The sequence below is a fragment of the Vigna umbellata genome, chromosome 1 (genome assembly GCF_029865625.1).
Source record: "Vigna umbellata cultivar VRB3 chromosome 1, Vumbellata_1.0, whole genome shotgun sequence".
NCBI classification, from domain to species: domain Eukaryota; kingdom Viridiplantae; phylum Streptophyta; class Magnoliopsida; order Fabales; family Fabaceae; genus Vigna; species Vigna umbellata.
In genome coordinates this window covers 14146941-14172900 of record NC_142165.1, presented here as the reverse complement: position 1 = coordinate 14172900, position 25960 = coordinate 14146941, and the positions used below count along the sequence as shown (strand labels likewise).

General features: G+C 32.0%; 4 protein-coding genes across 6 annotated transcripts; 3 read left to right on the top strand and 1 right to left on the bottom strand.

Moving 5' to 3' along the window:
• Positions 1 to 1536: 1536 nt before the first annotated feature.
• Positions 1537 to 2791, top strand: LOC148204733 (uncharacterized). The gene is made up of 2 exons (XM_088116386.1): positions 1537 to 2329; positions 2468 to 2791. The coding sequence occupies exons 1-2, from the start codon at positions 1537 to 1539 to the stop codon at positions 2740 to 2742; spliced, it is 1068 nt and encodes a 355-aa protein (XP_087972512.1). The 3' UTR covers positions 2743 to 2791.
• A 6416-nt stretch (positions 2792 to 9207) lies between these two features.
• Positions 9208 to 12637, top strand: LOC124820487 (nuclear transcription factor Y subunit A-9-like). 2 transcript variants are annotated; one of them, XM_088096504.1, is made up of 6 exons: positions 9208 to 9486; positions 9780 to 9869; positions 10594 to 10881; positions 11044 to 11156; positions 11603 to 11767; positions 11871 to 12637. In XM_088096504.1, the coding sequence occupies exons 3-6, from the start codon at positions 10611 to 10613 to the stop codon at positions 12222 to 12224; spliced, it is 903 nt and encodes a 300-aa protein (XP_087952630.1). In that variant the 5' UTR covers positions 9208 to 9486; positions 9780 to 9869; positions 10594 to 10610; the 3' UTR covers positions 12225 to 12637. The 2 variants fall into 2 exon arrangements, with proteins under 2 accessions (XP_087952630.1, XP_087952626.1); XM_088096500.1 differs by having other exon boundaries at positions 9210 to 9486; positions 9780 to 9851.
• Positions 12638 to 12831: 194 nt separating this feature from the next.
• LOC124820486 (putative amino acid permease 7) lies at positions 12832 to 16378 on the bottom strand. The gene is made up of 7 exons (XM_047292193.2): positions 15980 to 16378; positions 15588 to 15824; positions 14784 to 14877; positions 14357 to 14571; positions 14135 to 14268; positions 13835 to 14056; positions 12832 to 13617 (listed from the first exon to the last, which is right to left on the bottom strand). The coding sequence occupies exons 1-7, from the start codon at positions 16107 to 16109 to the stop codon at positions 13216 to 13218; spliced, it is 1434 nt and encodes a 477-aa protein (XP_047148149.1). The 5' UTR covers positions 16110 to 16378; the 3' UTR covers positions 12832 to 13215.
• A 5069-nt stretch (positions 16379 to 21447) lies between these two features.
• On the top strand, positions 21448 to 25373 carry LOC148204732 (zinc finger CCCH domain-containing protein 40-like). Of its 2 annotated transcripts, none has more exons than XM_088096485.1 (5): positions 21448 to 21600; positions 21738 to 21875; positions 22596 to 22865; positions 23204 to 23427; positions 24315 to 25373. In XM_088096485.1, the coding sequence occupies exons 2-5, from the start codon at positions 21771 to 21773 to the stop codon at positions 25156 to 25158; spliced, it is 1443 nt and encodes a 480-aa protein (XP_087952611.1). In that variant the 5' UTR covers positions 21448 to 21600; positions 21738 to 21770; the 3' UTR covers positions 25159 to 25373. The 2 variants fall into 2 exon arrangements, with proteins under 2 accessions (XP_087952611.1, XP_087952615.1); XM_088096489.1 differs by having other exon boundaries at positions 21457 to 21596.
• The last annotated feature ends 587 nt before the right edge of the window (positions 25374 to 25960 follow it).

Genomic DNA, 25960 nt, shown 5'->3' with positions numbered 1-25960 from the left:
TATTTCATCTCTTTTTTCACCGTTATTGATACGGATAGAAATCAAATACTGTAGTGTATAAATGAGAATGATATAATATATAAGATTTTTAAAAATGTTATTTTTAGGATTTGGATTTTCGTATTATTATGAGAAAAGATATCTTGTTTTGATTAATATTAAGTTTTTGTTACTTAATATATACGGTTTAAATAAAATTTAACCAATCAAACATTTTTTTGTTTTAGTTTTTTTATTTAAACCGACGTAATCAATTGTTAAGATTTATTAAATAAAATATTTTCATAAGCATGTTATTTTGTTTTGCAAATTCAATGAAATTTAAGCTAAGAGAATAAAACCATATGGAAACCCACACGTTGTGTAGAAATACCTACTTCGTTTTCAGGTAAAAAATAAATGTAGAATGTACGTTATATATGAATAGTGGTAAATGGAAGATTTGTGTAGAATCTTGAAAAATTATATCATAATTAACATTCAATAATTTACTTTCAGTATTAAGTGAAAAATTCCTACGTGAAGATAATTATGTGTGAATAAAAAATGACTAAATTTAACTTTTTAAACTGTTTAATCTTTTTGAAATCATTCTTTCCCTTCTTTCCTTTAAATTACAGAGATAAGTTATAATATAATTTAATATAACAACATAACGTGTATATATATATATATATATATATATATATATATATATATATATATAAATTTTTTTAATAAGATCACAAAGTTGAAATATTATTAGATTTGACAAGATTCTGTCTAATATTTGATGCAACTTATTTTTTAAAATTAATCAATAAACAAAAAATACATTAAAATCATGTTATAGTACATAAATAAATATAAAATTATATGGGGTAAAATATATGAATAATAATAGTTTAAGGCGGTTTATTTTTTGAAAATCAACTCACTGTATCTCATTAATAATGGTTTATACCATTTTTCAAAGATTATGATATATTAACAAGTTTTTATAACAATTTTTTTTATCAATAAATCATATGTCCATTATATTTTATTGATCAGTTTAAATTTATTTTAAAAAAAATATTTGAAACGAGAACTATCACATAAATATAATAAAAAATTGTAAAAAGGTTGTTAAAAAAATATTTTTGTATAAATTAAAAACATAACACTATGTCAAATGAATGGATTATCGTTGCTTAGAATGCAAAAATTCACGGTACTATAAATCTTCCCTTCACTCATCCATAAACCCTTCACTCATCAATAAACCCTCGTTTCATACTTTCTCTTCACTCTACTGTTCGCCCCTCTTCTCTGGCGGATTCTAGCTCAGTTTCTTCTAGGTACGGTTTCTTATTTCGATTTAATAGGTTTAATCCTTCAATTCATGAGTACCATATTAGATCTGGTAAACGTTGTTTCCTGTTTTATTTGATTATCCCCAGTACCATACCCGTACCCCAGTTGTCTGTATATTTTGATATGTAAAACTTGTGTGGTAGCAATGATACTAATGCTTGTTTTTTTAAGATGATTATGTGTAAATATTCTAAGGTCCTTATGGATAAGGAACAGGGCCGGAAACAGCAAGGTTTAAGGCAGCTACTTCCTTTGTCTGAAATAGCTCCTTCTTTTCAAGGTCCGAAAGAGCTTCTTCCTTGGCCTCTTTCAAGGTCTGAAACAGGTTCTTCCTCAGTGTGTGAATTAGCTACTTTCTCAATTCTGAAACAGCTAGGTCAAAATCTGAAACATGATCTGAAACTGCTTGGTCAATGTCTGAAACGTGATCTGAAACATCATGCCCAAACTCTGAAACATTATGCTCAAACTCTGAAACATTATCTGGTTGAAGGTGTGAAAGAAGGTATGAAACTACTGGATGAAGGTCTCAAATATCTGGTTATAGGTCTGATACATCTGAAAGAACTTCTGGAACGTTTGGGTGAAGGTCTGAAATATCATCTGGTTGAATGTCTGAAAGATGTGAAAGAAGATCTGGAACTGGACCGTCTGAAACGTCGGGAAGAACGTGAACATGTGGAACGTGTACATATGGAACGTGTGAAACGTCTCAAACATCTGAAACGTCTGGAACGTGAACGTCTGGAACGTGAACGTCTGGAACGTGAACGTCAACATCATCTGGGGAAAGGTGTGAAAGAAGGTATGAAAAATGAAGGTCTGAAACATGAACGTGTGAATGAAGGTCTCAAACATGATCGTCAAGAACGTTTCGAACGTCAAAAACGTCAGGAACGTCTGAAATGTGTGGAACGTGAATGTCTGAAACGTCTAGAACATATGGAACGTGAACGTCAAGAACGTTTGGAACGTGAGGAACGTCAGCAACGTGGTAGGTGACAATTTGTTTTTTATGGTTGTTTTTTATATTTCTTGATGAAGCTCATCTCATTTCATTTATGTGGTAGGTGACAATTTGTTGATTTGAAATTATGTTGATAGTAGTTTTTTTTACGATTATTCCTCTTAGATATTTTAAGATCGGAAGAGGTCGAGAAACAGCAAAGTCGTAGTACTGTTGAAAGTGCCACTTCCTCCACGTCAACCGCCACTCCCTCTGCGTCAATCGCCACTCCCTCCGAGCTGCCTGTGCCACAGCTGCCTCCGAGCTGCAACTGCCTCCGCTGCAATTCAATCCGCTGCAACTGTCTCGACTGCAACTGCTCCTGCTGCAACTGCCTCCATTGCAACTGCATCCGCTGCAACTGCAACTACCATTGCGACTGGTCTGAAACACCTTGGTGAAGCTCTAATATTTAGAAACAATTTCCTCAGTACAAATGGATAAAATGAACTTTATTTTTTTTTATTAAATCAGAATAAAAAAATCATTTTTTATATCTGTTTTGGTCTTCTATATACAATTTTAAAACTTTCATGTAGTCAGAGTCAAGATTCGAGATTAATGAATTGAATATATATATATATATATATATATATATATATATATATATATATATATATATATATATATATATATATATATGTATGTATGTATTCATATATATACGGTTTCGTGACACTATAAAAGATTCATGGACTTATGTTATTTGCTTTTTAGTTTAGTTTAGAGTGAATTTTTTTAGGAACACTTACCCACCCTTTCTTTCTAGCACTCGGGTGTACATTCAGTTTGTTTTTTTCTTCCTTTATATATATATATATATATATATATATATATATAACATGAGTTTAAATTTGATAAGATGAGCTTAAATTTGAAATGTGGTGATTGTAAAGATAGTGGGTGTGGTTTAAGGTTTTGAGTGGCAAGTTTGAAAGGTTAGTTTTTGCTCTAAGAGAATTAAAGACATCTATTTTAGGTAAGTAAGTTCATCTTTTGTTTTCTATTTCTCACAACACATTTAATAGGATAAAATAGTCTTAAAAAAATAAATTTTTGTATTTTTTAAAAAAGAAGAAAGTAAAAATTAAGAAAAAATAGTGTCAAATACATATAAATAAATAAATGTATGTCAAAATACATTTTTCCTTATGTAAAATGTCTAACTGATTACGATTTGACATTTTTATTTTACTTTTTGGTTAATAACTACTTCTTAAGAGTGTTGTTATATATTCATAGTATAATTTTACCAATTTCAGGTATTTAATGTAATATTCACATATGATAATCCTATACAAAGAGTGCAAATACTTAAACTTTCACTTGAAAGTCCTTATATTATAAAGGAAATATATATATATATATATATATATATATATATATACCTTTTAACTTTTTATCTTTATTTAACATCTAATAGAAACCGTTTTCGTATATTTTTATTTAATTTTCTTAAAACTATTTTATGTTTTACTACATAGATGGTTAGTTAATTATATGCACTTCTGAGACTTTGTTGGAGTAAATCAGCTGTAACCTTTTCATTGCAACTGCCACTAAGAGTGCTTATTTTTTTAAAAATATTCAGTTGCTTTCTTATTGATTAAGTTATATTAAAAAATCTGATTAACCATTTTGTATAAAATTTCTTCTTTCAGTTACAATCTTATATTGATTATGTTTTGGATTTTGGGACAACTAAAAGCGAACTATTATGAAAAATAAAATATTTTTTTTGGATTTTGATATGTGGATGTCATGGACTATCATATTATATATTAAAAAAGAAAATATATTTTTAATAACTTATTTTGATAATTTCTTTACAATAGTTTGCTTGATAATTTATGATTGGTTTGTTTTAAATATACGAAAAGTTATTTAAAAAAGTTGTTAAATATTATAATCCATTAAAAAAGTTCCTTATTATCGTACTAGAGCTGAGTTTTTTTGTGTTTCATAGAAGATTGATATTGACAACATCACCTTCTGGTGTGTAATATTACTCATAGACTAAAAAAAGTTTAGGTCAATTCATTTAATAGTGTATAGATATTAGTGCAACTTTTTTTAATATTTAAGTTTGAACTTTCCCTTTTTGAAAAATAAAACAAAGTTTACTTTGTACACTGACATTTCGATAACATTAATGACTCATATCTCGATTGAAATAAAAATATAATAGAATTTAATATAATAAAATATTAATTAACTTTATTAAACATATACTGTGATAAACATTAAATTAATATTAATTGTAATAATGATGATGAAAATAACGTTACTATAAAAATAATGACAACGAAGATAATAGTTATTGTATTGTTATAATAGTGAAATGGTAATCAAAAGTTTAATTCCAGTATTTAAATATAAATAAATAAATTTTGTAGATTATTTTTATTTTATTTAGATCAGCAATCAAATATACTTTTAATTTGAGTGAACTAAAAATTATGTAAAATATCTTATTAAACTAAATATCACCACATTAATTAGACTCCTGAGAACAATTATTTTATAAAAAATGTTTAGTTTTCTAAATAAGTAAATATAAAACTCATTAATTGTATAAATAAATTCTTAAAATTTAAGTTGTATTGAAATGAAATAGTATGAGAATGAAATGGTTTTGAACGAAAAAAATAGTGAAATGTTATTATAAGAAAACATAAATTAACTTTCAAATATTAACGATGTTAATCAAAATAACTATAAAAAAAATAAGTTAATATTTCGATTTAATAAATATTAACTAAAATAAATATTAAAAATAAAAATAATATTAATTTAATAATATTAACAAATAGTTATATTTATTTTAATATTTAATTTTAAAAATTTAGATCATCAATTTTTTCACTTACAACTTTTTTCTTTCAATTTATATATAAAATTATCACACTAATCTTTTTTATTCATATATATATATATATATATATATATATATATATATATATATATATTAAATAACATAGAGGTATTATATGTTTTTTTTTAAATTATTATTACCAACATCAATCAAACCATGCATATTAAACTAATATTAAAATCTAAAATGAAATTAAATAAGTTTTGAGATAAAAATGCGTTAATGATTTAAAGTTATTAATAAGCTAACGCTGGTTATGTGTTGGCATCCACTTATTTATTTGTGAAAAGTGATTAACAGTAATGGATGTTTGGGGAATGTAATTTTTATCTTATATTTGATATATTTTAATTTCTAAACTTGAAAATGAATAGATGTTTTTAACCAAAGTGCATTAACTTTTTTTTATGTGTTTGATATGTGATATAAAAGTTAATGTAGTAGAAACATGTTAAATATAATTCAAATTTTAGCATGAAATGTATTTAATATGTAAAAAAAATAATTAGATTAAAATAACTATATTTATTATTTTTTTAAGTTTTGAAACAAAAATTATCAAAGTTTTATAAATAGATAAATTCTAATTTTATATCAAAGAAATTAAAAACATATTTAAATTTTTTATCTATTACATCAATCAAATCACTGAAACTTTCATCTTCATGTTCTTCTTCGTTTTAAAAATATTTTAAAATAAATATACAAATTTTACTTTTAAATTTAATCTAATTCGTCATATCACTCTCTTCTAAATTACTTTAAATAAAAACATATATTAGAATCAATTATAAAAAATAATAAAATAACATCCATAATTTTAGAGTCACCTGTTTACAATGCTAACAATAATTTATCATCATTCCAAAAAAACAATGCATGTTTTTTTCTTATTTAAATGTATTAATCTTAGATTTATTTAAATTGAAGTAAAAACAAGACTTGAACAAGTGTAAAGAAAATGCATTGAATCATAAAAGTTTAATAAACAAAAACTCATAAATGTTAAATAATATTCCAGAAGTAAAAGATAATTACTGAAAAAAAAATCAATTTAAAAATGAAATAAAAGAAATTAGTCAATAAAAATACATGTGTTCTTATTTTGTTGTCATTTATATTCCCGGTTTTACAAAATATAGATATTTAATTGCTTGTCACTAAAACAACTATCTAATTCCTTTATATATGGTATCTTCAATAATTATATATTATATCGTGAAAGTCCATCCATTTGTAATAAAAAAAACATGTTTACTACGCACTTGTAACTTCAAATTCCTCTTAACTCTCATTTCACTAATTTAATATATCATAATTATTAAACATTTATTTTAATTAAGATTAATTAAATTTATAATGCTGATTGTTATTCAATTATTATATTTAATGTGTAAAATCTCGAAAGATATACAATGAAGGCGTCCTCATGCATAATATGGGAAAAGAGTCAAGATTAAATAGGATTACAATCATCCTAAAATGAGTCAGAAAAATTAAAACTTAAGGGTACTAAAATATTTCGAAATACAAGAAATACTAAAAGAATTCTAAGGAGACTAAGCAACATCATCATCTTCCTTCAAGGCTTGCTCTAGAGGCACCTCATCTATCTCTACTCACATCCAAGTAGATGATCATTGCAAAAGAAAAACATACCAAAGCAAATACAAACACACAAGCAAGGGTGAGCTAGATATAAAAATCATGTTATAACAGTTACACACAATATAAAAATAAAGACAGATATACTGGGCCATACAAACATAACTTCTTGCACTTTAAACTTGAAGGACTAGAATGATTGCCGAGCTATGGTGGGTTATGCACTCGTGGTGGTCTCTACTGCTTTGCAAAGCCATTTCCAATGAGTTTTACCCTACCATACTCACGAGGTTAGTCCGTTATCACTCATCTTGGACCATACTGGAAGCACCCAAGACTAGGACCTCCTACTACTCCTCACCACATGAATCAATCCTCTCTACTTGAGAATGAAAGACCATTGGAGCGTCAAGAAAACCCCCAAGACTGAGCTACCATGCAAATCATTCTAAACATTACTAAGGCACCACCATGAATTTTCTCCTGGAAGATCATGGAATTACGTCCAACACTATAGGGCACACCATGTGACCTCCCTTTGAGATCCATGGAATTACGTCCATCAACCATACTAGTACAAGCACATACTTTTAACCACCAAACATGTTTCACATACTCACATACTTGTAATATAATCACATTATCACATCATACTATGCATTGCAATCATCCCACACACTTAATTCAACCAAAAACAAGAGCAAAAGAGGCTGGAACCGAACACTATGAGCTTTGGCCGAGCACTTAGGGCTTTGGCCGAACGGTATGACTTTGGCCGAGCACTGAGAGCTTTGGCCGAACGCTACAAAATTTGGTCGAACACTACAAACTTTGGCCGAACACTATTGAACTTGGCCGAGCACTTAGAGCTTTGGCCGAGCACTTAGAGCTTTGACCGATCGGTACCAAGACCGAGCACCATCAAGACCGAACGCTACCTATGACCGAATGGTTTGAACTGGTAAGGTTAAAGAGACCGACCACTCAAAGCATAATAAGGTCGAACGCTAAGTCAGGACATGACTGAACGGTCAAATCAACACCTGACCGAACGGCCAAATCAGGGCATGATCGAACGGTCAGCTATCGCGTTCTGCAGAATGCAGAATTGCAACCAAACTCCAGAGTACCATTTCTAGTCATTTTTACTAACTTTTAACACCCTTAATTCTTGTTTTATACTTAATTGGACTTATCTAAATTTTAGAGTCACCTGTATACAATGCCGCAGTCACTTGAGCACCACCTAGACCAACATGCAACGAGAGAATGTGAGGGAATGGTAGAGAGAATGCAGAGAAAAGAAGAGCTGAACTTTTAGAAAGAGAATGGAAAGCTGAGATAAGAAACTCTGATTTTTTAAAGATCCCTTCCTAAGGTCTTATTGCCCTTAGTTTTATAGACTTGACTGCCTCAACATAAGGCTCAACTGTCACAATCTTCGACCCTTACATGATGTATTGTGTTAGACTTAAATATTATTATCTGAATAGTTAAATATAAATTTATATTATTATAAAATATATTTATTATAAATTTGAGGACAACATAATTTATTTGTTCAAAATTGTGCATATATTGTAAATTTTCAATAAATAAAAAAACATTTATACCTTTAAACCGAGTTAAATACGCTGAGTTAGTAGGTTGACAAATAGGCTATAACTTATTTATTGAAAAAAATCTCATACTATGAAATTACCATATTTGCATCTTCCATTCATTCTCATTATTTTATTTTTGTTTTGTTTACTATAACTTATTTATTTTAAATTAAATTTTTATTTTTTGTGAGTATAATTGACTTTTTATATTTTACGTGTCTCTAAACAGCACCTTAAAAAGTGCTGTCACTTTTTTGAAGCAATATATATTGGGCTTTGGAGTGAGAAAATTGAAATGTCTATGAGCTGTGAAGTGGTAATACGTGTCCTCCTCGCTCCTCACTGGCAGGTAAGGCTTACCTTTTCCCATTTTTTTAAGTAAAGAAATAAAATTAATTTTATTTTTATGGTGGAGAATCAATAATTCATCCGAGGAAACTAAAAAAAGGACACGTGGTTAACTTTGCTGTCAATTCTCGGACGGCGTGGGTCCCACTCTCAGGCCACGCGTTCACCGGATTCTGCTACTCAAGTGCGTGTCACGTGCCCCAGAAATTTTGTTTCTTTTTCCTTCCTCCGAGGCTTTGATACCCTCACCCACCCCTCTCACTCCTACCAGTTTTCTCCTTTTCCCTCCCTCTCCAATACACGTGTCCCCTCCTCCTGCGTGATGTTGACGTCATCATCGTATGTCACTTGAAATTTAAACCCCAACACTGGACTAAACTTTTTAATGTTGTTAACATTTTTTTATTTTCATTTTAACTCTGTTATTGTTTCTCACTAATTTCTTTATCTTCTTATAATAACAACAACTCAAGTGAGATATCAACATACACCACCCCACATTCTAGAGACAGCATAGTTCTTTCATTTGTCTCTCACCTTCCCAATTTCCTTGATCAACAGGGGAATTTGGTCTAATTCTGATTCCTTCTCTTTGAGGGACTTTTGAGGATTAGGGTTTTGGGGGGTGATTCTTTCGCTTGCTTTTGATTAAGGCAGTCTTTGTGTGATCTGAATGTAAGGATTCTGTGTCTGCATGTGTGAATTCTGTCAAGGTATCACCTAGACCTTTTTTTCTGTGGCATTTTATGTGGGAGGGAAATTGTTTTTGGTTGTTAATGAGGTAGAATTGGGATTTTATTGCATGCAGTAAGATCAGCTAAACCTTCAAATTTTGGTGATATTCTATGAAATCTACCTCATTAACTAGTGTTTATCTGCTTGTTAGACTGATATATAAGTTTGCATGTTGGAATATCCCCTGTTACTATCCCCTGTTACTGTTTGGTTTTTGTGACTAAATAAGGCAGACACCAATGTTGCTGAATGTCATGTTTTTGTTTTGTAGGGGCATTTGGTTGCCGGGCACTGATTAAGAGTTCAAAGACTTTAGCTTTCCTTAGCTCCTGCTGAATATCAAGTAAGAGCAAAATAAAAGCTTTGTTTTAAGCATCTGTTTGTCTTAACAAGTATTGTCTTTTCATGATGATTTTTAATAGCTTTGAGTGGGGGTATTTCAATTTATTTTAACTTGTACACGATGTTATAATTTTATTCATATATGAAGCTTTGAAATGCTTTTATGTGGCTCTACTATATCAATCTTCATTTTAAGCGGTTGCACTGGTTTTTAGTATTTACATTGTTGGAAATATACTGTTTTCCTAACCTTTCAATTATATGAATCAGTCTTGAGCATTTGTCATTACCCTAAAAAGAGTGCTTGCATTTTCTTGTTGTATCAAGTTAATGCTCTTACTTCACACATTCGCTGCACTTTTATGATTAGTGATCTATTTGTAAAAAATAAAAATCAGCTCGGGGAAGCCATAAATAAACCTTCCCCATAGTTATCATCACAGGTAACGACACAGTTGTTTGTCTTATTTCACTTGTTACCATGTTTCTTGTGAGCCCAATTGTATTTGGTACATAAATTGACTTCATTAAGCCTTTCAATCATTAACAAAGCTGTGAATTGTGCTTTGATATCATGCTTGTCAAATTTTGCCAGCACTTCAATGTTTCTAGACAACTATGGCTATAGTTTTGATTTGATCATGTGAATCTGTTTCACAAATACCTTATTTATCCATTCTTATTTATCTTGCCTTTGTTTTAGCATGAGGAATATAATTTTCATGTTCAATATACTTTTGTAGGGATCTGGAGATACGGCATGCAATCAAAATCTGAAACTGCTAAGCCGAGGTCAAATCCACATTCCTTTACGCCTAACACTGTTTATTCTGAACCCTGGTGGAGAGGTATTCATTACAATTCTGCTCCGAAAGCAATGTCAGGGGTGAATGCATCAAATTCATCATCACTTGAACGCCCTAATGCCGATTCTGAATCCAGTGAAGGTCAATCTTTGTCCAACAATGAGATGAATGAGGAAGATGATGATGCCACCAAAGAATCGCAACCCACTGCTCCTAATCAATCAGGTGCTATAGATTGTATTATAAAGAAAAAAAAATACAGACATTGAAATCAGGAAAGAAAGCATGTGCTTGTATATACAATGCCTGAAATTATGTTGATGTGATTTTTTTTTCTTTATTTCCAAGCGTTACAAGCTTACTGGAATACTATTCTTTTCTTGGCAGGAAATTATGGACAAGACCACCAAGCCATGCTGCATTCTTCATCATCTGCACCTTCTAGGCGTGATGACTGCCTTCCACATGCTCCACAACTGGAACTTATTGGCCATTCATTTGTAAGCCTTGCTCTCATCATATTATTTTTTATCACAAAGATCATAGCTTTATGACTATGTTTAATAGCATTAATTTTTGCTGTTCTTACTTGTGTATGGTGAAAATTCTATAATTGGAAAAATTATAGATCCTTTGCATGCTTTTGTGATGGATCCTAGTATGCTTCAAATTCTAAGCACGTGCTTCAAATCCTTACTATGTTACTACCAACAGTTCGATGTCAGACTAGTTAGTGTTCTAACATCATACAAACTTTCCAAACTCATTGTTTTGCAAATCTCATAAATCATTTTGGTGAGAATGTAATTTGTGCATAACCCTGAAGGATAGATTCTTGCTATATGATAAAATCGCTATTTGGTCTATTTTGTGTTTCAAACTATGGTGGTTTTTGGAGGATATCATTGCGATGATAAATAACCTTATTATATTTTTTTCCTATTAGGGATATGCTCCTTTTATAGGAATGCCTCATGCCAGAATGGCTTTGCCGCTTGAGATGGCTCAAGAGCCTGTTTATGTGAATGCCAAACAGTACCAAGGAATTCTGAGACGAAGACAGGCTCGAGCTAAAGCAGAGCTTGAAAAGAAATTAATAAAAGTCAGAAAGGTACAAATGAGCACTGGTTAATGCTTCTGTATGCATGTTTCTTACTCTAAAGTTCTGTATTTAATTTCCCCCTTTGGGTATGCTAACCAGAGTTTCTTCGCAGCCATATCTTCATGAATCTCGTCATCAGCATGCTATGAGAAGAGCAAGAGGTAACGGAGGGCGTTTTGCAAAGAAAACTGAGGTCGAAGCTTCAAAACACACGAACAAGGAAAAGGATACGGGTGCAGCAGGTCCAGTTTCATTGCCACAGTCAGTTAGTTCATCTGGGTTGGGACCAGTACCCTCTGAAGTGCATGAGAGATTTGAAAAACACAATTACGCAAATGTTTTGCAGTCATCATCTGCGTTCTGTTTGCACTCCGGTGAGAGAGTAGAGGAGGGAGACTGTTCAGGTCAACAACGAGGAAGCATCTCCTCTGAGCAAAGCTCACAGAGGCGTCTTGCTATTCAGTAAATCACTGCGTCGGTTGATGGTGAGGTTGGTGTATAATTGAGGGAAGTAGTTGTTTGAGTCGAATACCATAAACATTGGCAATTTGCATGCCGAGCGGCAAATCATTCTTGGCTGTGTTTATGCTGGTCATCATATGGGGAGAAGAATGATTGATTGGACCATGATGTTTGTCTTGTTGAACTCAACCAATCCTTCGTTATATTCTCTATTTTGTTTTCTATTTTGTACAATGTTAAGCAGTTAGGAAAGTCAAGCCAACGGATTAGAAGACTTTAAGGAACAAACTGTTTCTTCGGATTCACTTTCTGGCGGCTTTATTTCATGTTATCTCCGCTTGGTTGTTAATGTTGAGTTTGAGACATCATATTAGTTTAAGTGCACAGTTGTATTCTTATAAGAGTAGCATTTTGTCATTTCATCGTTTTTTTGTGTGATCAACTAAAAAGTTAAAAACTTACCTCGTCAACAAAACTTGTAATGGCTATTGGGTCATAAAAAGCGAATGCATCATGAAATCGTCCAAGTTCATTTTGCCTTGAATGTTTGGCACTTTTCATATGACATTAAGCTTTGGCAACAAAATCACACCATAAAGCTATGTACAATGTTGGGATTCCTGAACTGCAACGTTTTCATTCATCAACGTTCCTAGCATTATTATTATTATTTTATATCAAAAGGTGACCAATTACAGAACCACTGATCCCACTGAAAATATCAGAGAATCTGCATGTCAACCAGATTCAGTGCAGTCTTCTCTATTCTTTGCATTTTACAGTCAATGCATTGTTGATGAATAAAGGCAGGACAGTTCAGATCTCAAATTCATGTTTCAAGTCTAATTTACCGAGAGAAAAAAAAAAGTACAAGTTGTCAAATCTTCATGTCATGGTTCCAAGACACTAACTGTGTGAATGAATCATTTTGGGGCCTTCAAAGTACAAAAGAAACTACTTTCTTTAGCCCCAGTACCTGAAGAGGTCTCAGCTTCTCAGCCAATTTTTTGAGCTACTATTCCTTTAATACATCCAGTGAGAGTGAACAATCCAAAAACAAAGCCAAAAATACTGAAAGTCCGAAGCAGGACCCACTTAGTCGTCCATGGTACAGTAGAGGATTGATTCAAATAGATTTCCACAGGAAAATATATGGTCAATGGCCAAAAAATCATGCTACCCAGAACCCCCAAAATCTGGTTGAAGTAGGGAAAGACCATTGCAATCACAACTGTTGATGCAACATAAGCAGTTCTGAAAGACAGGCTGAGAAAATTAAGTTCAAAGGCTGGTAGCAACGGGAGTTTCAAGATATATGTGTGATTCATAAATTCACTATCCGGGAAATTAAAACGGAACCAACTCTCAACAGTGGCAAAAAGTGGCTGGCAATACACCTGCAGCAAAAGAAAGTAGAAGATGAACATGCATTCTATCATAGAAGATCAGTGACAGCAAACATGCTACAAATATCATAACTGGCAAAATGTTTACACTATATGATGATTTTATAACAAGCTACCCCAAGACAGGTTATGCATAATACAGGAATTGAAGAAATATTAAAAAGGAGCACCCAAAAAAATTGACAGGGTATCTCTATAATCAATGTACCTGATATGAACCAACTAGGTGAACCACTATACAGACGTTAGCAAAGCTCACAAGCCAGTAAGAGGATTCAAACCCTGTTAAAAGGTTTCCTGGTGTATTATCACCAAAGGCAGCATATCCAGCACCCCCACAACTGAGGTACATAAATGTTGTGACAGTGACCGCAATTACTGAGGCCTTCTTCATGGTTTGGTTTTCAGGTGGAGGTGATTTCAAAGTATCCTTCAATAATTACAGCAAATTATATCAGCCTTTACAGGAAAAGTTAGAGTCTCGTGTGTGAGTTTGTAAGTTATGTACCTGTATTTCCATAATAATTGTTGAGAACGGAAATGAGAATGATATGTCACCAAGTGCTTGAGAAACCAGCCATAACTTTTCAGTTCCACTGGAGGTACTGATTCCTCCAATGCTACCTTCAGTATGTCCTTTCTCTGAGCAAAGTTTTGTCAGAAAATTATACACATTTATCTGATCAAAACTAATACTTATGGTGGGCCTAAGCTAAGGCTCCCATCATACCTATGATTTGTGCAATGGAAAGCCCCATTCCTATGAAAGAATAAGTAAAGGACATAATTGCAGCAACAACCGACAACCATTCGATGTTATGGAAGTTGGGTATCTGTGAGAGAATAATTTGGATAACGCCAAAAAGCAGCATGTAATATGCATCTGCAAATTCACATGATGCTTCACTCCCTTTGTTGTGGTAACAAAATGAATGTTGGATTGTTCTGCAGCCACAAACACAAACAGCAGTCCAAATTAACAGAGCCAATCATATAGTGTTCTTCTTAGGGCAGATACATGTTTCCTTAGTGGATTACCATTGAGAAAATCTTGTTTCGGAACAGGTAGCATCCATAGATAAACAGAGGGAAAGAATAGCAAAGAAAAGAAAATTTCATGACAAGAGAGAAATCAGTATGATAAGTCATCAACACACCTTAAGCTGATAGCTGTTGTAATGACGAAGGCAATTGCAAAACCATACAAACTTATATTCACAAGAAGGCCACTGAGCCGCCCATTACTTATTCCTGCAAACGTTCAAAGACGATTTTGTCATATAAATAGCATTCTTTCCAATAACAATGTGGTAACAAGATGCAATTTTTTTGTTGTAATGCATTATTGTAAGGAATATCCTTGGTTGTTCATCGAGGCTAAGTTCTTTTGGGAGATTTGGAAACACTCAAAAGTGAGTTCTCAATTAGATTTTTCCACACACAAGAGTAAGGATTCAAACTCCTAACCACATGCTTAGATGAACCGAGCTCATCACCACTAAATGGTAAATAAACCCATATCACATCAAATCAATATCAATTTCAGAATATTTAGTTTCTATACTCTTTTCCTCCTTCCGTGCCTAAATCCCTATAATCTCATCATTGTGAAATTCACATTGAATTTATCTCTAATCAAATCTATACAACACGTAGTTCATGTAAAGAAGACAAAAAATTCAAGCTCATCACCGTTCAAAGATAAGTTTCTGTCCCTCAACCAGATTTTTTTTTCAAACACAAAGGTAATGCATGATTATAAGGAATATCCTTGGTCATTAATTTTTTTGGTAGATCTGAAAACACTCAAAACTAAGTTGTCCTCAGCCAACTAGATTTTTTCCATAAACGAGTCAGGATTCAAACCCCTGATCACATACTTAATGAACCAATCTCATCATCACTCAGATCAGACACTTGGTGGTACCAACTATTCAAGAAAGTAGAAAAGGAATTGTTACCTAAATGCAGATGGACAACATCGAGGTAGGAGGCACTCCTATTCGGACCATGTTCAGGATGGGGATGGCGATAAGTATTGCATAGAAGAAAAGAAGAGAACAGAGTGATGGAAGCTATGAGAATGATTGAGAGTGGTCCTGCAAACCAACCAAGCTGTGCAGTGCTCCATGGCAGAGACAGCACTCCCGATCCTATCACCCCAGTCACTATATGTGCCACTGCTGTCCACACCGTCCCTTTCGTTCACAAAGTCAAATTCAATCCATTCCAGTTCATCACATTCACAAAAAATAGGCACATGTTAGTAACAATAGCAGGATGAAATAGATAGATGACTATTCACTTTTGCACTAAACATTTAGGATGACCCACAACACAAAACAACACAAACCTGTCCTTTTGAGAGAGCTAGAGTTGGTGAGCAACAATGGGATGTTGTCACTTGACTCAAGTGCCTCAACCATCTTCTCATTCACACCTATTCCTATATCAGATGACATGCTATGTGCCTCATTCTCCATCTGGTCAATTCCTGGGATAGGACCTTAGATAGAACAGTGAGAGGGGAAAAAATTGATTTTTCTCTTGCTGTGTTGTTAGACAGAATGGGCTGAGCAAAAGGGTCAAAAGCTCATTTGGAAAGGAAGCATTGAGACAAAAGAACTGCACTCAACTAATGCAGATTAAGATAGATGATACTTGTCAGCCAAATAAAAAAGCTTGTTTTTTTCTCTTATGGTTATTGTGGTTGTTTTATTGAAGATGGTCCCATACTGTGAGAGCCGTACACGAGTCTTGTTTGTGGTTTGAGGTTTTTGCATCGTTGTTTCGCCATAAACATAAAACCTGTTACAGGTCAATGCCGAATAATCTAGATGGTCATAGGATTACGGGTTGATATATTTTTATTTTCTTTATAATAATTATTTATTTATTATTATTATAAGATCTATGAAAAATATTTACCTTAATAGTAACAATTTTATTACTAGTAATAATAAATTTTTTTGTGAATGGAAAATATAATAAGTTTATAATATAAAATATGTAAAGTTAAATAAAAAATTTTGGTAACTTAATTGGTAAAAAATTTTGGTGATGGATTCAAACTCTTTTCTACCTCTTTGTAAAAAAAAGGTAAAATAAAATTTAATGGAGAAAGCATTCATATTTGAAGTCGTTATTAAGGAATCCATTATTTAAGTGGTGAAATTAAAATAATAAATGATATTAAAAAAATGATGAATAATAAAAAAATTTGGACTATAAATAGCCACGAGAGGAGGATATTTTGCACAAAAAGAGTAAGAATCAGGTGAGAAACCTTGAGAAATAGAGAAGAAAGAGTTAGGAAGAAATTTTTAGTTGCAAGAAGAGTAGAGGCTCTCGAGGATTTTTGAGGAAAATGAATTCAGATCAAGAGAAGTCTGGAATAGAGGTAGGGGAGCTAATCCTTCTTATATATGATTTTTATACATGTTATGATCATGAGTATGAGTTATGAACATGTTATAATTTTGGGTAATGGTAGTTATCTATTCACTTGTATAAATTTAGTTTTCATTATTATAATTTTCTTATTTTCGAAATACTGTGGTAAAACCTTCTTTTTAATTGTTTTTATCTTTGGATTTAGCTAAAAATTTAATATACGAATCCTAAGACCTATTTCTTCACTTTGACTGTTCGGATCATCAATTAGAAGTCTCTACTTGGAGAAATAAATCCTGCATGTTTGAGTAAATTAATCATCCCTATAATTTGGTTACTGAGTCCCCTCGGTAAAATATAGATTCTGACCTATTTGACCGTTAGATCAACCTGAAAATTGCATATATGATTCTTAAGATATATTATTACACTTTGACCGATCGGATTTGTAATTGGAAGTCTATGTTTTGAGAAAGTAATTTTGAAGTTTTGAAAAATCTGATGAACACTATATTTCTGTTCTTAAGTTATCATGGTAAAAGCTTCATATATATTTCATTTACTGTTAGATTAAGTCCAAACTTTAGTATGTAGTTTATAAGACATATTAAGTCATCTTGACCGTTCAGATTTGTAACTAGATGTCTGTGCTTAGAGAAATTTGTTCCGCATTTTGAGTATAACTGAAAACCACTTAAAATTTTGTTCCTGAGTTACCTCGGTAAAACCTCAATATCTATCTAGTTAACCGTTAGATCAACCTGAGATTTTAATATGTAGTTTATAACACATAGTGAATTACTTTGACCGTTCAGATTGAAAATTGGAGTTACAGATTTAGAGATATTAATTTCGTATCTTCTCAAGGATCTCAATAGTGCTTAATTTCTGTTTTGGACCATTTATACAAAAATTATGAGTTCTACCTTATTAACTGTTGGATTGGACTAAATATTTTACCACATGATCTAAACATGTTGTTAATTAGTTTTATGGATTCCGATATTTAATTAACGATATGAGTGAAGAGTAATGTTTTTATGAAATAGTAAATTTATTTGAATTGAGTAAATTATTGAATAATTATATTCTTAAATTGTATGTGTAGTTGTATTTTGAAGAGTGGAATGTTTGGAATGCATATTATGATGTGATTTATGTAGGAAGTATGTGAATGCATGAGATATATTGGATTCACTGTGATAATATGATGGTATCTGATTATTCATGTCTTGGGTTAAGTTTCAAAGTGACACTATGGTTCATGGACGTAATTCCATGACCCTCAAGGAGAGAATACATGGTGGTGCCCTAGTGGTGTTTAAAATGATTGCATGGTAGCTCAGTCTTGGGGGTCATCCTGAAACTCCAATGGTCTTTCTTCTCACGTAGAGAGGATTGAACCATGTGGTTAGGAGTAGCAGGAGGTCCTAGTCTTGAGTGTTTCCAGTATGGCCCAGGGTGAGTGATAACGGATTAACCTCGTGAGTGTGGTAGGATGGGGGAGCCCAAGTTTCATAAGCCACCACGAGTGCAAGACCCACCATAGCTCGATAATCATTCTAGTCCGGACGAGTCGATTTATAAAGTAACAAGTCGAGTCAGTTTATAAAGTAACAAGTCGAGTCAGTTTATAAAGTAACAAGTTCAGTTGGTTTATAAAGTAACAAATCCTGTAATGTGATTTTACCATGTTTAAGTGATTATTTTTGCATGTCGTGTGAGGTTGTATAACATGTTTTTATGTCTAGCTCACCCCTACTTGTTTGTGTTTGGATATGTGCGATGATCGTATAATTCGTTATATGGGAGCAGATGAAGGAATATCGTGTGACTCAGTACCAAGGAAGGAAAAGATAGAATAATAAAGTAGAAGAACTAAGTTAAGATTTTTTTTACAACATGTATAGACATATATCAACTAGAAATTTTGTAAAGGGTGAGATTACTGTAAAGGGTGAGATTACGGGATGTTACCGTAAATGTAAATTACAATATATATCAACTATAAAATCTTAAGTGTGAGATTTTTGGGATGTTACAATTATTATCAGTAATATTTTTTTATTAAAAATAGTGCATAAAATTAATATTATTTTATATTTTTACCATATATTATTTTTTATGATAACAAAAAATATAAGGATTATGATTATTATAATTTCAAAATAAATATAGATAACTTTTACTATTTATTGAAGATAATTTTTATCATAAATTGTGATGAAATTTTGGATTTTGGATTGGATTGGAAGAAATAAAAAGTCATCTCTATGTCCATTAACTAGATATTAACGAGATTTCCTTTGTGTTACTATCTATTTTGTTAGTTAGGGAGGATAAAATATTTTTTGGAAATTCAAAGAGAACTAGTATAAAATAGATAAAATTGATACTTATTTATTTTTCCAAAATCAGATTAATTATAAAAATATTCTAAAAACTGTGATGTTAACCTGGTCACGGATATCTTACTGTTGGTAAGATGAAATTTCCATACTATATTTTAATATAACATCTAAATATTATATACTCTGGACAAATTTGGTTAAAATAATTATATATGGTGATATATTGAAAAATAGATTATATTGGTGTAATATTACATTATTTCATATTTTCAAATGTTTAATGGTCAATTCGGATACACAAGAAAAATGTTTTGAATGATACGCAAAGATTTATTAGCTATATTATATATCTTGTCATTTTTTAAATAAGATATGTTTTTTCTTGAATGTTATCCATAAATAAGTGATGAAAAAGGTTTGGATTTTAGCAATATTATGCCATTTTCTCAAAGGTTGCATCCAGATGTTTCTTGAAAGAAATAAATTCATTTAAGTAATCATAAATATTTTAAACACTCTTATCAGTGTATTCTTTATAATTAATTAATTTGTTTGATTTGATAATGTCTTTGATATTTTATTTAATTTATATAAGAGATAAGCCAGCCTTTGTATTTCTGTTTTCAAGTACGTTACCAGCCATAAACAATACTGGTTTTAAAATGCATTTTTCTTAATGTATTTCTTCGAGTGAGATAATATTAAAAAAACATTTATATATAAGTATCCATAGTTAAGAAAGTAAATAAGATACAATAACTATAATATATTCAATTTCTTATTTACCTTTTAAAATTTTGTTCTCTTAAATTTAAAAAATTTATTTTTAATCACTATGTATAAAAAAAAAACAAAACAAACACACACACACACACAATATATTATATATATATATATATATATATATATATATATATATATATATATATATATATATATATATATATATATATATATATATATATATATATATATGAACATAGGATCTTTATTAACCTATATAATTTATGCTTTTTTACTTGTTTTTTATCTTGTTTAATTATTTGTGTATGGCTTTTACAATTTGAGAAATAAATGACACATAGAAATTTGAAAAAGGAAATAACACCTTAAAAACAAACAATACTGTGTTTAATATTGTTTAATTTTTAGTGAGTGATTAATAGCCATAATTAATTAAATATCTTAAAATCACATATAAAAAAAGGCAAAAGTATATTTTTTTATTGTTTTCATGATTAATAGATGTTGTTCTCTTCTTAATCACTTTTGAAATTATAATCTCAAATTTTAACGTATATACACTCATAGTTATCTTTTAAGTTTGTCTGTTAGTTAGTTGCGTTTTTTTTATATTTATTTATCTTCATATATTAATTATTTTACTATCATAATTTTTAAAATTTAAATGATAAAACAAACTTGTTTTGTAAGAGTGTTTTTTTGGTCGAGTTATCCGATAATTTAACTCAATTATATCTAAATTAATTTATTCTTTTATTGATTTGAGGATAAATTTATTATAAATTTGAGACCCAATATTAGTTATCCTTTCTTTTATATCTTGAATTATTTTGAGTAAGCTTTTATAACTTAATTTAAATATAATTTGGAGCATACGTGGTGCTTCCAATAGTGTTTGTAAATTCCATTAATTTAAATGATAAAATTAGTTTCTTTTGAATTTCTTAAGAAAAATTGAAAAGCTGCCATGTGTTCTTAGAAACAGATATAGTAAAAACTATTAAAATAAAAGTTATTAATTATTATTATCTAGAAATACTACTATTTTATAGATTTAATATTTTATTGATATTATTGATAATTCGATAAAGTGTCATAAAACTTTTAGATAAATACATATCTAACATATATAACATAAACTAAAATACATTTATATCATAACTTAAATTATATCATAACTTAAATTGATTATAAAAGAATTGAGTTTAATTCAAACAAGAAATTAAATTTAAATTCTATCCATTCATTTTTATGTTTCACATTTTTATTTATTTTTATTTAAGTGTAAGTATAACTGTAAGTATTAGAAATACAAAACAATATTAATAATTAGTGGTAATTTTCCAAACAGCAATAACATTTACAAAAGTAGACCTAATATTTCTCCGTCTCTGCTTAGTGCAAATCGAGCAGCCACCAACCTCCGTTCCCCGCGGCGTTCACTGCCAGTTCTTTCCGTTCGCCTTCCTTACCTCACCGCTAGTAGGTACACGAATTCTCCCAATTTCGCATCGAAATTGAAGTTTATAAGAATCAATTTATTCAATTTTCTCATTCTATTGATGCCTTGTTTGTTTTCTAAATGGTCTGAATTTTTTTGGCTTCTTTCCTTTTCTTCTTCAGCTTCGATTTTGGTGCAGCCACGAAACCCTAACCATGGCACACAGGTTACTCAGAGACCACGAAGCCGACGGTTGGGAGCGTTCTGATTTCCCCATAATATGCGAATCCTGTCTCGGAGACAGCCCCTATGTTCGAATGGTCTGTTTCAAATCTTTCTCGATCGTTTTTTTTTTGGTCAATTTGAGTGTTTCTGCTTTGTTTTTGCGAGATTGAATGGGATATTGGAAGTTAGCTTATAACAAGCGATTCTGACTATAGCACCAACTCATTCCCTGACTTCCTTTTTTCTCTTAGGGCATTTTTTTTTTCTCTTTCTTTAATTGTGTCATTTGCTTTCACTCGCACCGGTTATGAGAACGGTAACACTTCCTCCTGTCTCATCGACTAGTTTGTTCTGTGTTTGTTTGGTGAGGAATTTTAAAGGTTGTAGGATTAACTGAATGGAGTTAGATTTTGATGTGTTGAACCTGGCCATGTGACCAGTCAATAAGAATTGAAAAGGGAATTTGTTATAGTTTGTGCTTTGCAGTTTAAAACCTTTTTGTTCATTGAGGCAGGCCGATGGTTTTGTTTTCAACTGTGTGAATTCGACATCCCTAAGCATTTTAGCTTAATTCTTCTAGGCCGTTTCAAAGGAAACAGTAATGTTTTTTTATCTTTTTATTTTTACTTCTACTTTCCGTAGAATTAAAGACTGCAAGACATAAAACTGAGTTAGAAATTATTTAAATTCTTTCATCTTTGAAAAATGGAACGCTAGATTTGTTGATCACATAGTAGTTAATGTTGAGATTTAAAACCATTGTTATACGCTATTGTTTTTTAATTGTTTTTGGTCATGTTTAATTTTGTGCGCAGACAAGGGCAGAGTATGACAAGGAGTGCAAGATTTGTACACGGCCATTCACTGTGTTTAGATGGAGACCAGGCAGAGATGCGAGATATAAGAAAACTGAGATATGTCAGACATGTAGTAAATTGAAAAATGTCTGTCAAGTGTGCCTTCTGGACCTTGAATATGGACTACCTGTTCAAGTCCGAGACACAGCTCTTCATATTGATTCCAATGATGCCATTCCAAAAAGTGATGTTAATAGGGAGTATTTTGCCGAAGAACATGACCGTAGGGTATGTTTTCCTTGTGTCAAGTTTTGCATTTAGTTTGTGATAGTTGGATGTAATTAACGACCAGAAAAGCAGTAGTGGGTTTAGAGTCGATCTGTATCTAGTTGTGAATGAATTATTATTTTTGTGGTTAACATATTTTCTGTAATATTTTAGAGTTACTTTTTTGATTGCATGCAGAATTCCTCAACCCTAGGAACTATGATTTTCATATTGTCATTTACCAGCTATTAAAATCTCAAATTTTCTTTTTCCATTTCTTTTAGGATTTATACTATTTTAATCAGTTCTCAGTTGTTACTTGATCATATCTTTTTACTAAGAATGAAAGCATGGTGCAGGCTAGAGCTGGTATAGATTATGAATCTTCTTATGGCAAAGCACGCCCTAATGATACTATCCTGAAGCTTCAAAGAACAACCCCTTATTACAAAAGAAACAGAGCACATATTTGCAGTTTCTACATAAGGGGTGAATGTACCAGAGGAGCGGAGTGCCCTTATAGACACGAGATGCCAGAAACTGGGGAATTGTCTCAACAAAATATTAAAGATCGTTATTATGGGTATGTGTGCTTAAAAGTGACTTACTTATTTGCTCATGACTTTTTAATACTTGTTCTCTCTTGCAGTTGCTCTTTTTATTCCAAATTAGTTTTCTCTATGTATTGCATTGGAATTGGGCAGCAACATAAGCATTTTTCATCTCCTTGATGGATATAATTGTTAGTTTATTAGCACTCGCTCAGTTCTTTTGTGGTTGTCCTATGTGATGACCTGTTGCATGGCTAAGATAAAAATCTTGCAGGTTTTTTCGCCCACAAAGTCATGTGATAGTTCTTCTGCTTGTAGGAAGCTGTATTTAACCAACAATAAGTAAACCTTGCTCCACCTAGGGGGTCTGGTATACATGTCAAAATCACTATATGAGGATCCAAAGTGGGAAAATATTATGGATTAAAGTTACTAACTACCATGTAATTGCATTTTGAGCTTTCTTTCTATCCTTCTATATGTGAAGTGTAACGACTTATCTTGTCTGGCATGCATGCTCCTTAGCCTGTAATTTTTCCTACTTTTAAGGACATTTTTTTGTACTTTCCTTCTTCTCAATTTGTAGAAATGGATTTTTTTTTTATATGGACTAAGGATGATTCCTTTGTAGTATGACACATTTAATTTTCATCGTAGCAAAAAGTGATGTAGCAGACGTCAATAGCCCTCAAACATCTTATTCTGAGGATATTCTTTTGCTTCTATATTTTTAGTGCATCATGGATATACGATCATTTTTTTTTCTATCTCATATTAAACCTATGGCCTATGTATACTTAGTTTTATCTGCATAATTTTCTAGTGACTCCAGATACTGATGGTATTTCTAGTTACTGTAGTCTGTGATGTTTATAATTTTGCCTTCGTTAATTTTCTGTTCATGCTTTAAATTATTCAGGGTGAACGATCCAGTGGCCTTGAAGCTACTTGGCAAGGCAGGGGAGATGGCCACACTGGAGGCTCCTGAGGACGAGAGCATCAAAACACTCTATGTTGGTGGGCTTGATGCTAGGGTCACTGAGCAGGATTTGCGGGATCACTTCTATGCCCATGGAGAAATTGAATCTATAAAAATGGTTCTGCAACGGGCTTGTGCTTTTGTATCATATACTACCCGAGAAGGTGCAGAAAAGGCAGCAGAAGAACTCTCAAACAAACTGGTTATTAAAGGCCTAAGGCTAAAGCTGATGTGGGGCAGGCCTCAGACATCAAAACCTGAGTCAGATGGCTCTGATCAAGCTAGGCAGCAGGCATCTGTGGCTCATAGTGGATTGTTGCCTCGGGCAGTTATATCACAGCAGCAGAATCAGGACCAAACACAAGGAACATTTTTCTATAACAATCCACCACCTATGCAGCAGGAAAGAAGCTACTACCCATCAATGGATCCTCAAAGAATGGGTGCTCTTATTTCATCTCAAGACGGACCTCCTGGTGGGCCTTCTGGGTCCGGAGAGAACAAGTCCAGTTTGGAGAAGCAGCAAATGCAACACTATGCCCGACCAATGATGCCTCCTCCACCTGGCCAATATCACCATCAGTATTACTCTCCATATGGTTATATGCCGCCAGTCCCCCCTTATCAACAGTACCCGCCACCTCCATACAATACTGCTGTTCCTCCATCCCAGCCGCCCGCTCCAAATCATCCTTATCAGCATTCTACGCAACCAGGGTCTGTACAGGCTGCACCTGCCCCAGCTGAATCTGGAACATCAACATCAGGGTCACAGCAGCAATGAACTTGCCCATATACTGATGTTTTTAGTTATGCTTAATTTATTCCTTAAACTGACCGTGACGGAAAATAATTTCCACCCAAGCTGTCGATTTACTATCACTACTACCTTGATATTGCTTGTGTTGTGGCTTGAACAAGTTATTTTCTTATTTGATCTTGTGCTTTTGTAACTCTTGGCTTCCTGGTTAGATCATTGTCATGCTCACGTTAGTATTACTTAATGTTTGGCTTCAGTTTTGGTTACAAAGCAATTGATAAAGATGGCTAATTGATTTTATAACATCTTATAATTCATGAAAATACATATTGTTTTAAAATTCTCTATTGCCCGGGTTGTTTTTTTCCTTGTATTTCGGAAAAGCTTGGAGTGATTCTTTATTGATTGCTGTATCAGTTGCTTACACTAAAAATATAGCAGGATTCCTAGTAGTTAATTTCTTACACACGTGTGGCCAGTCTAATATAAATCCTTACGATAAAGTGACATGTGAATGATTATGATGAGGTCTTTCATTCCTTAACTGTGTACTTGCAATTTACAATCTCACATTCAACTTTGTATTCCCTCGTTAATGATTTCCACTGCATTTCAACTTTCTTTTAATAATAAAAAAAAGGTTTAATACCTCTTTTGGTCCCTAGAAAGGGGGCCAATGTTCAATGTCGTCCCACCTTTTTTTAGAAGTTCAATGTGATCCCATCTTTTGTAAAAAGTGTGCAATCAAGTCCTTTTTGGAAACGGCGTTAAGTTTTTAACGGAGCAGCTGACATGGTGGACTGAAGTTAGCTACGTGGCTTTGTGT